Raw genomic sequence first — 11810 nt, 5'->3', positions numbered from 1 at the left:
CATTTATGTGACACGTCAATTGACGTCACAAGCTCTAAGCATTGTGAATGAGGTTTCTTTTTTTGTTATGACCCTATGAGGTCATTGCATTGGCCTAAACACACTGGACTGCAAAATCTCCAAAAACAATTTGGGTGAACAGAATGTACGCTGTGCAGATACAGTATGTCTCAGAATAGGGGACTAAAGACCTACGGCAGAGTCTATATATTACTGAAGGTAAAACTGGATGTGTCAGTCAATTTATCACCACATCTCTCCTAACCCACCTCATAAATACTGCTCGACAGTAAATATACACTCCAATACACCATATGCATGCTTGCTTTCATGGAGCCACAGACAGGGATCTATTCTTATACCTGGGATTAATCAGGGATTGAGTCTTTAGCCTACAGCCCACAGGCCAGTGTTTTTGACAGCAGTGATGTCACTGCAAGCCCTGTGTTTATGAAGGTGTCAGCAAGGATGGTGGATAGACCAAGATGTCTTACTCAGGCAGTTTACCATTGGAAAAAATAGTCAGGGTTCCTGTCTGTAAGTGGGCGTTCCCTCTCGCGTCAGCATGCTTTCCTGCGTGAGGCCAATGGCTCTGGTCTACTTATTGTCCCCTCCCTGTTTTCCCCATACGCCCTTACTAGAAATATATTGTTTCTGTGTCACCCCAACCGCGGGGCAGGGGCAATAAGTAGACCAGAGTGGCCCCGTCCTGAAACAAATGAAGGAGAGAGGTGTCTCGCTTTCTCTACCGTCTCTGGTGTCAGTCCAATGCTAACCTAACGCATGCATATGCGCACGCACACAGTAATACAAGCCGAAGAACACCTGCCATTTTGACCATTATCGATTTTGATTGATACAGTAAGTAGATTAAGTGTTTCTTATAAGGGCATTTTGCTTGATCAACTGTGAGCAACAATGCCATGGCTCTGAAAGATCTCTAGTCCTCTTCATCAGTCACTTGGCTCTCTGCTGAACACTGATGAGTAAAGCATCGCAACACACAGTATTTCATGTGAAAAAACGTCCTATTACAGAGGGGTAAGCCAAATAATATAAATTAGGACACTCTCCTCATCTGTCCAATGCAGATGGACAATGCACCATATTATAAAAATACATGCACCAACGACAAATCGAATTCCGAGCCACATGGGGCGCTGTGAAAGTAAATATATCTCGTGTTTTTAGCAATACACTTCCGCTTGTTTTTTAAAATTATTTATATCCATGGTTTCAACACTTGTGAAGAACTGATACGATTTCGCTGGTGTTCTTATTCTGTCTTTGAACGCCATGTCTTATAATTACGTGGTAACAGCGCAGAAACCGACGGCAGTCAATGCCTGCATCACCGGTAATTATGTTATTCTTGTTAGCTCGCGCACCAACATGTCGTAGCGACCTCATTCAGTAGCACGCTAAGCTCCCGCGCGAGAAGCCAAGCTACAGACACCTGCAGGCCCCTTGATATTGTTTCGCCAGCAAGTTGATCAAGTCCATTTGATAAAGGCTTTGTTCAAAGTTGTTTTATTAACCATGCACTGCATTGGACATGTGGTTTCGCTCGACTGATATCATATAGCTAGCAATCGATTGTCAATCAAGTGAACACAAAATGTCACGAGCCAGTGTGTGCTCCTGCGCATACCAGGATGTTTTGAAGCTAATGCTAGCTATTTTCAGCTGTCCGATGTCAATTTGTTTGGATTACTATTACCTTCTTGTTTATCAGTTGGCCAAGAATCTCAGACAGGTTTGGAGCTTCAGTGTTGCAAAATTACACAGGTAGCAGGCAGGCAGGCCACTGCAGTGCCAGTTAATATGTCCACCTAAATAACACATTGGCAAATTTACAACGTTATAGTCATGGACAGCCTGCGTAGTTACGAATGTAAGGACATTTACTTAGTCTTTAACTGCCTGCATTTCTTTGATTGCAAATATGTTGGCGATAGCTGGCAAACTATTCAATGTATTACTTTTTAGGTTAAAATCATTCTGACACTGACTAACAAATCCCATATTGTTAATTTTAAAATCACACTGTCACCTTAGTGTATATTTTGAGTAAAAAATATCTGCTTAGCTAGAAAAGTAGGCCAGTTGTATTGCTAGTACATAGAAAAACAAATACTTGAACTCAAGAAATTAGCATTTTCAATATACAGGAAGGAGATTGGGGGGGAAAAAATTATTGCGTAGACTTCAAATCAAAATCAAATCAGATGTATTTATATAGCCCTTCGTACATCAGCTGATATCTCAAAGTGCTGTACAGAAACCCAGCCTAAAACCCCAAACAGCAAGCAATGCAGGTGTAGAAGCACAGTGGCTAGGAAAAACAGAACATGGCCAAGATGTTCAAATGTTCATAAATTACCGGCATGGTCAAATAATAATAATAATAATCACAGTAGTTGTCGAAGGGTGCAGCAAGTCAGCACCTCAGGAGTACATGTCAGCTGGCTCTTCATAGCCGATCACACACTAGCCGACTTGCCTAGTTAAATAAAAAATGTATATCTGCTAGTCATACAGAAAGCTGGAAGGCACTCCAATAACCACTAATTTAGCTCTTAGAAAAAGTTAGTCTGACTGACTAGACCACCCTCTCTTCCCCAGGCCACTTTACTTCTGCCGAGGACCTGAATCTGCTCATAGCCAAAAACACACGACTGGAGATCTATGTGGTCACAGCGGAAGGGCTCCGGCCTGTCAAAGAGGTGGGCATGTACGGCAAGATTGCTGTCATGGAGCTCTTCAGGCCAAAGGTGAGTCTACTACTACCTGTATGTTTGTGTGTGCATGTTAGTCATTTCAAAGCTGGGTCACATTCAGTAGAGAGAAAACATTTTGAAACAAGGAGGTACTGCATGAACTTTTATTCATTTATTTTATTTAACTAGGCAATTCAGTTAAGAACAAATTCCGATTTACAATGACGGCCTACACCGGTCAAACCCAGACGACGCTGGGCCAATTGTACGCCGCCCTATGGTACTCCCATTCACGGCAGGTTGTGATACAGCCTGGATTTTAACCATAGTGTCTGTAGTGACGCCTCAAGCACTGAGATGCAGTGTCTTAGACCGCTGTGCCACTCGTGATCCCAATAAGAACACAGAATTATGTTTAATGTTGCAAAAGGTTCTACTACGGTGTGCCCCTCTTAAGAAGACCCAGGTTTCTTTCTGTAACTGCCATACAAGTTGTAAACTAATGCCGAAATTGAACATCAGACATGTTTCTACTGGCTTCAATGGAAAGGAACTTTTTGTCTGTTTTGACTGCAGGGCGAAAGCAAGGATCTGCTCTTCATTCTCACGGCCAAATACAACGCTTGCATCCTGGAGTACAAACAGAACGGGGAGAGCATCGACATCATCACCCGCGCCCACGGCAACGTGCAGGTAGGATAAAAATAAATATGAGGGTAGCTAGTGTCTTTGAGCTGTTGATGGAGATCAAGGTATATGTTCTGCAAAACTGCAACAGGAATACTCTGCAGACTGAAACAATAGGATGCTGTGAAACGCCTCTTGACCAACTTATTTATTTTTGCATAGGACCGCATCGGGCGTCCCTCGGAGACAGGCATCATTGGCATTGTAGACCCTGAGTGCCGCATGATCGGCCTGCGGCTGTACGACGGCCTATTCAAGGTGATTCCGTTGGACCGGGAGAACCGAGAACTCAAGGCCTTCAACATCCGCCTGGAGGAGCTGCAGGTCATCGACGTCCACTTCCTGTACGGCTGTCAGGCGCCCACAGTCTGCTTCATCTATCAGGTAGGGAGGGGTGGAGGTAAAATAGGGTGGGGGGAGGGACGGGTAGGAAGTGGTGGATGAAAGGGGTACAATGTTGGAGTGGTTGTGTTTTGAGGGGGTGGTTGGGGAGGAGATGAGAAAATGCAAGATTAGGAATATGATGCTGTTTGAAAGAATATTGGGAAGTCAGAGAGGATGTGTATATGAGACAGTAGTGCATGTCTGCTGAAAGGGGGAATGTGTGCTTTAGTTAACAGAAATGTTGCGTGAATATCTGCGAGTGTGTCAGTCTGATTTGTTTGTGTGCTGTAGGACCCTCAGGGACGGCATGTGAAGACCTATGAGGTGTCGCTGAGGGAGAAGGAGTTCAACAAGGGGCCGTGGAAACAGGAGAACGTGGAGGCTGAGGCTTCTATGGTCATCCCAGGTGAGGAGAGAGAAAATCCAGGCAGGGTTAGACAATGATCGTCGGGCCCTGGTCCAATGCTCATGAGATTTACTTCATTCTGATGTTCAAAACTCTTAGATTAGTGTTTAAAGATAATTTCCACTGGAACTGCAGCGCCCAAGGGTCCTCTTCTGCTTTTTCTACTTCTTCTTATAGTGTATTTAAATGTGATTCCCTTGTTGGTTGATTTACGTGGTGGTTTATGTATTTGTCTATTTCAGTCCCAGAACCATTTGGAGGCGCTATAATCATTGGACAAGAATCCATCACCTACCACAACGGGGATAAATACTTGGCCATTGCGCCTCCCACCATCAAGGTAAGATCAACGTAAATCAACACAATGCAGAGGCTTTCAACTCTTTTCCAGCATAATGCAGTTTGATCGCAATGATGAATTGGATATAGTGCTGCACTTCTCCAGATGCTCAAAGCACTTTACATAAAACAGAGGGACACTCCCCTCATACACCACCTCTGTCCCGCCCCCAACAGCAAAGCACCATCGTATGTCACAACCGCGTGGACCCCAACGGCTCCCGCTACCTGCTGGGGGACATGGAGGGTCGCCTGTTTATGCTGCTGCTGGAGAAGGAGGAGCTGATGGACGGGGCCGTGGTGCTCAAGGACCTCCGTGTCGAGCTGCTCGGAGAGGTATGTGTTGTAGGCCTGCTGTCTCCCTCTGTTTCTGGTTGTTTTCTCTTTTGTGTGGTCTCTCATTTCATCACAACTTCTGTCTTTTGTTCTTCTCTCTGTAGAAAGCCTTCTCTCTTGCTCTCTCTGATGTCTCTTGCTTTTTCTGTCTCCCTCTGATCTCTTCTTTTTTTTATCTGGCTCAGTCGTCTCGTATCTTGCTTTCAGTGATGTCCCTTTTGAACTCTCTTTCACTTTGCTCTGCTTCTTTCCTCTTTGATATTCACATTACACAACTGAGTCTCAATGGCAGAATTATCCTTCAGTGTGTATTGTAAAAAAAATATATGTGAGTGTACACCAGGCCCTTTTTGTAAGTTGATAATATGAGATGGGCTGAAGAGTAGGGTTGCACATTTTGGGGAATATTCAGAGGTGGTAACTTTCTGTGGGAATATATATGGGAATTAATGGAAATATATACAAATGAATATTAATACCATTTAAGTGTAGATGTTTTTGCTTTGGATATATTTACCATATCGTATGGAGACAGAAACATACACCTTTTACCTTATCATAAGAAGACATCATTTGAAATGATTAAATCCTTCCAATATTAACAAAACCATTTGGTTACGAATTTAACTTTTTAATTAAATTAGTTGACTTTTCACATGGGATGATTTTATTGAACAACAGAAGAAAGGGAATGATCCCCAATGATCCATCGCATCTCCCAAAAACGTTTTCAACATACATCTGTAAAATTATAGTCTAAAAACTAAAGCTTTGGTTGTCTTCCTCTCAGGCTTCCATGTCTTCTCCCTGGACCGCCTCAATGTCCTCCTCTTGAACATCAGACTCTGAGGCCTCAGGATGGCTCGTTGTCAGGCTCAAAAAGCCTCAAATTTGCCCGGATGGCCACCAATTTTTTAAACACTTGTATTGGTCAGCATGTTGCGTGTTTGTTGTGTGTGTGTTCCCAAACAAGGACAGTTGCGCTCTAAGGCGGCTGATGTTGGTGGGATTTAGAGGCGGATGCAGGCAATGGGAAAGAGCCTCAGATCCACAAAGTCCCTTCCACCAGGTGGTTGATGAGATATGTTGGCATGACTGCCATATTGCATCTTCATTTCAAAGCCCTTGCTTGGAAGTGTACTTTGCCAGACTGCCAAGAACCTTGCCCTCATCCAGGCCAAGGTGGTAAGATGTGGTAGTGATGACACCATAGGCCTTGTTGACCTCTGCACCAGACAGGATGTTCTTGCCAGCAAAGTATGCTGCGGCATATATGGGCTTCAGGCAGAAGTCTTCACGCTTTTTGATGTATTTCACAACTGCAGTTTCCTCTTCTTGGAGCAACAGTGAAGTGGGCAGGGCAGTACAGATTCCTTCTCTTACATCTGCAAGAAGAGTCTGAACATCAGACAGGATGGCATTGTCTCCCTCAATCCGTGCAATGGCTACTGCTCTAGCTTTCAGGAGTTTCCGGCTGCTTACCACTCTCTCCCAAAATACATCATCCAGGAGCATCCTCTTGATGGGGCTGTCCATATCGGCAGACTGTGATATGGCAATTTCTTGGAGAGACTCCTTCCCTTCCAGGAGACTGTCAAACATGATGACAACACCACCCCAACGGGTGTTGCTGGGCAGCTTCAATGTGGTGCTTTTATTCTTCTCGCTTTGCTTGGTGAGGTAGATTGCTGCTATAACTTGGTTACCCTTCCCGTACCTAACCATTTCCTTGGCTCTCTTGTAGAGTGTATCCATTGTTTTCAGTGCCATGATGTCCTTGAGGAGCAGATTCGATGCATGAGCAGCACAGCCAATGGGCGTGATGTGAGGGTACGACTCCTCCACTTTAGACCAAGCAGCCTTCATGTTTGCAGAATTGTCTGTCACCAGTGCAAGTACCTTATGTGGTCCAAGGTCGTTGATGACTGCCTTCAGCTTACCTGCAATGTAGAGACCGGTGTGTCTGTTATCCCTTGTCTGCTCTTGTAGAACACTGGTTGAGGGGTGGAGATGATGTAGTTAATTATTCTTTGCCCATGAACATTCGACCACCTATCAGAGATGATTGCAATACAGTCTGCCTTCTCTGATTTGCTTGACCTTCACTTTAACTCTGTTGAACTCTGCATCCAGAAAATGAGTAGATAAAGCATGTCTGGTTGGAGGGGTGTATGCTGGGCAAAGAACATTCAGAAATCTCTTCCAATACACATTTCCTGTGAGCATCAGAGGTGAACCAGTTGCGTACACAGCTCGAGCAAGACATTCATCAGCATTTCTCTGACTATGTTCCTCCATTGAGGCAAAAAAAACTTCTGATTCCAGGAGGACCGTGAGTTGTTACTATCAATAAGGTGTCTTGTTCATCATTTTTAACTCGAATAGAAGTGGAAGCACTTTTGTCAGAGGTTGCTTGTTGTGAGCACTGAGGGAACTTTATGCACTTGACCAGATGATTCTGCATTTTTTTGCGTTCTTCACATTTGATTTGGCACAGTATTTGCAAATGTACACAGCTTTTCCTTCTACATTAGCTGTAGTGAAATGTCTCCACACATCAGATAGTGCCCGTGGCATTTTCCTGTAAAGATTTGAAAGAAAATGTGTTTGTGCTTGTTCAATGAACCATAAACAATTAATGGACATGCACCTGTGTAACAGTCATTGAGACAGTAACAGACAGTAGGCAATTAAGGTCAGTTATGAAAACTTGTTATGAAAAAGGACACTAAAGAGGCCTACCTGCTGACTTGGAAAAACACAAAAAGAAAGATGCCCAGGGTCCCTGCTCATCTGCATTAATGTGCCTTAGGCATGCTGCAAGGAGGCATGAGGACTGCAGATGTGGCCAGGGAAATAAATTGCAATGTCCGTACTGTGAGACGCCTAAGACAGAGAGACGGGACGGACAGCTGATCGTCCTCGCAGTGGCAGACCACGTGTAACAACACCTGCTGCACAGGATCGGTACAGCCAAACATCACACCTGCGGTACAGGATGGCAACAACAACTGCCCGAGTTAACCCAGGAACGCACAATCCCTCCATCAGTACTCAGACTGTCTGCAATAGGCTGAGAGAGGCTGGACTGAGGGCTTGTAGGCCTGTTAAGTTTGCTGAAAGTAAACGCAGTTGACAGTGAGAGGACTTTGTTTGGCCGAGTTAAGCAGTTAGATTAAACAACTCCTTTGTAAGAAATGTTTTAAAATGAAACGTGTGGATAGAGGTGAATTAACACTCAGTTAGCAGGCTCAAGCAGGCTAAAACCCACATGGTAGCAAAAACTAACTAGCAGAAATTGTTAACAAGTTAGAAATTATTTAAACATACTTTGCTGTAGGCTACTATTTACTAATTAACAAAACATCCCTTTACAACACTACTGAAGAGTAATGTCTGTGTGCGACCCTCCCTCCCTCCCTTGCAGACGTCCATTGCAGAGTGCTTGACCTACCTAGACAACGGTGTGGTGTTTGTTGGTTCCAGACTGGGCGACTCCCAGTTGGTCAAGGTAAGTTTGGACCGGTCACATAGAAAATACCTCGATGAATGTAACCCCTGGAAAAGTGTTGATTTTAACAAATGAGAAAAAAACAACAGAAAACTGGTTTTACAAGGTGCTTTTTGAGCATGGTATAGTTTTATAGCACTTGTAGGCAACCAAGGGGAAGATTGCCATCACTCCAGCTTTGAAATTGAAGAGTTTAAGAAAGGATAAGCATGCCTCACAATTTTTTCTGTGCTGGGCAGTGGACATCAATAGACCACTTGTTGTTTATCTAGAGTTGTCACCCCCCTTTCCAGCTCAATGTGGACAGTAACGACTCAGGGTCGTACGTGGCGGTGATGGAGACCTTCACCAACCTGGGGCCAATCGTGGACATGTGTGTAGTGGACCTGGAGAGACAGGGACAGGGCCAGCTGGTCACCTGTTCCGGAGCGTTTAAGGAGGGCTCCCTCAGGATCATTCGGAATGGCATTGGGATCCATGAACATGCCAGCATCGACCTGCCAGGGATCAAAGGTAAGTAGGAGGGCTTCTGGGCCCTTGGAAAAAAGGAGGATGCTGCTCTCTCTCTGGACCAATACCCAAATCGAGCCCTAGCTCTTATCCCCCTAGACAGATCTGAATATATGGTAGTCTCTCTACCTCTGATACACTAGGGCCAAATTCAAGCTGCCTAGAATGAAATTCTCAAATTCGAGCTGGGTGGAGGGAAACCCAGGCCAGCGCAGCCCAGTTTCACAACTGGTGCCGGCTCAATTAGACTCCAGGATGTTGACACCATTACTATACAACCGCCAAGCTGATCACTGCTGGATGCTGACACAACATTTAGCTAGCTTGTATGGGCTTGTTGCTGTTAGCTTGCCCATGGACAAGCAGTACTGCAGTAGTCAGACATGACACGAGTTACCACAATACCTGGATCCTTCATCCATTTTTGTACTACACAAACTTTTATAAGAAAACTCAGCCATAGAATGCTAGCTAGCTAAAGCATTTGCTTGCAAATCAGTTGAAACTAACTAGCTAACATCAGCTAGCAGTAATTTTTGCTGACCAGGTTGTATTGAATGCTCGTTAGCTACATCATATCAAACCTGTCTGGTTTGCTAGCTAATATCCAATGCCATGGCAAGCAAGGTAGGAATTAAGCTAGCTAGCTAGCCTCTTAAATGTAACGTTCCCATATTATATTTTTTTTATTCAATTCAGTCTGGTATGAGAACAGCAGCCCCTATCTGCAAAGACAGGGTGTCTGCAGAAAGCTGTACATCTTTTTTAAATTTTACCCCCTTTTTCTCCCCAATTTCGTGGTATCCAATTGTTTTTTTAGTAGCTACTATCTTGTCTCATCGCTACAACTCCCGTACAGGCTCGGGAGAGACGAAGGTCATGCGTCCTCCGATACACAACCCAACCAAGCCGCACTGCTTCTTAACACAGCGCGCATCCAACCCGGAAGCCAGCCGTACCAATGTGTCGGAGGAAACACTGTGCACCTGATGAGACAAGGATATCCCTACCGGCCATACCCTCCCTAACCCGGACGACGCTAGGCCAATTGTGCGTCGGCCCATGGACCTCCCGGTCGCGGCCGGATACGACAGAGCCTGGGGGCGAACCCAGATTCTGCTGGCACAGCGGGCGCTGCAGTACAGCACCCTTAACCACTGCGCCACCCGGGAGGCCAAAGCTGAATATCTTGGCTATTGATCTGTTTCTTAAAATATTGGGTGTGATTTACTACCATATATGGGCATACAGATGTATAAGGGCAGACTGAGCCGATGGCCTGATTTCAAGATGGCTGCTACCTATGTTCCGGTTAGCGTTGTGAAGCGTAAACCAAATTAACACGGAGTACTTTAATTCACACCAAAAGCTGGGCCTCTACAGATCATGAGGATGTCTTATTTGTCTGCATGTGACCTTCTGTTATTGATCAACAGCCCAGAGTCACACTTTAAAAAATAAAATAAAATGCACAACGTTTTGCAATCATTTTTACAAGGTAAGCTTCGATTTGGTCTGTTTTTGAGCTATAGCTACGTTAATTCTTATGTTGGGAGGAACAAATCTAGCTTGTTGCCAATGTTATCTGATGATGTATGACATAATGGCAACGTCGAATGTCCCCCGAGTGACTATCTTTGCGCTTGAAAAACATAATAAACCTTTGGATTAGAGGTCGACCGATTTATGATTTTTCAACGCCGATACCGATTATTGGAGGACCAAAAAAGCAGATACCGATTAATCGGCCGGAAAAAAAGAAGGAAAACAAATGTTTTATTTTTATTTAAAAAAAAATTGTAATAATGACAATTACACAATACTGAATTAACACTTATTTTAACTTAATATAAAACATCAATAAAATCAATTTAGCCTCAAATAAATAATGAAACGTTCAATTTGGTTTAAATAATGCAAAAACAAAGTGTTGGAGAAGAAAGTAATGTGCCATGTAGAATATGTGCCATGTAAAAAAGCGAAAGTTTAAGTTCCTTGCTCAGAACATGAGAACATATGAAAGTTGGTGGTTCCTTTTAACATGAGACTTCAATATTCCAAGGTAAGAGGTTTTAGGTTGTAGTTAATATAGTATTTATAGGACTATTTCTCTCTATACCATTTGTATTTCATATACCTTTGACTATTGGATGTTCTTATAGGCACTTTAGTATTGCCAGTGTAACAGTATAGCTTCCGTCCCCCTCCTCGCCCCTACCTGGGCTCGAACCAGGAACACATCGACAACAGCCACACTCGAAGCATCGTTACCCATCGCTCCACAAAAGCCGCGGCCCTTGCAGCGCAAGGGGAATAACTACTCCAAATCTAAAAGCGAGTGACGTTTGAAACAGTATTAGCGCACACCCAGCTAACTAGCTAGCCATTTCACATTGGTTACACCAGCCATTAGGCTGATAGGCTTGAACAGCGCTGTGCTTGCGAAGAGCTGCTGGCAAAACGCACAAAAGTGCTGTTTGAATGAATGATTACGGGCCTGCTGCTGCTCAGTCAGCAGCAGGCCCAGACTTAATTATAACATAATAACACACAGAAAGACGAGCCTTTGGTCATTAATATGATCGAATCCGGAAACTATAATTTCGAAAACAAAACGTTTATTATTTCAGTGAAATACGGAACCGTTCGGTATTTTATCTAACGGGTGGCATCCCTAAGTCTAAATTTTGTTGTTACATTGCACAACCTTCAATCTATGTCATAATTGTGTAAAATTCAGGCAAATTAGATCATAATGAGCCAGGCAGCCCAAACTTGCATATACCCTGACATGAACGCAAGCGAAATGACACAATTTCACCTGGTTAATATTGCCTGCTAAACTGGATTAGTAGTTATAACTAGTGATTATGATTGATTGTCTTTTATAAAATAAGTTTAATGCTAGCTAGCAATT

At 43.8% G+C, this 11810-nt stretch overlaps 1 protein-coding gene across 1 annotated transcript in view; it reads left to right on the top strand.

Moving 5' to 3' along the window:
- The first annotated feature begins 1198 nt into the window (after positions 1-1198).
- The window catches only part of LOC109884985 (DNA damage-binding protein 1), a 28704-nt gene continuing 18092 nt past the window's right edge, over positions 1199-11810 (top strand). Inside the window, exons 1-9 of the mRNA XM_020476867.2 lie at positions 1199-1357; positions 2626-2774; positions 3297-3413; positions 3570-3791; positions 4083-4197; positions 4440-4537; positions 4714-4872; positions 8300-8383; positions 8677-8896. Coding sequence (XP_020332456.1) covers positions 1297-1357; positions 2626-2774; positions 3297-3413; positions 3570-3791; positions 4083-4197; positions 4440-4537; positions 4714-4872; positions 8300-8383; positions 8677-8896 — 1225 coding nt within the window. The 5' untranslated portion in view covers positions 1199-1296. The remainder of the gene's footprint in view (positions 1358-2625; positions 2775-3296; positions 3414-3569; positions 3792-4082; positions 4198-4439; positions 4538-4713; positions 4873-8299; positions 8384-8676; positions 8897-11810) is intronic.

Source organism: Oncorhynchus kisutch, linkage group LG3 (assembly GCF_002021735.2).
Source record: "Oncorhynchus kisutch isolate 150728-3 linkage group LG3, Okis_V2, whole genome shotgun sequence".
Classification (NCBI taxonomy): Eukaryota; Metazoa; Chordata; class Actinopteri; order Salmoniformes; family Salmonidae; genus Oncorhynchus; species Oncorhynchus kisutch.
The sequence above is the reverse complement of the archived record's forward strand: the minus strand, read 5'-3'. Positions and strand labels throughout refer to the sequence as shown.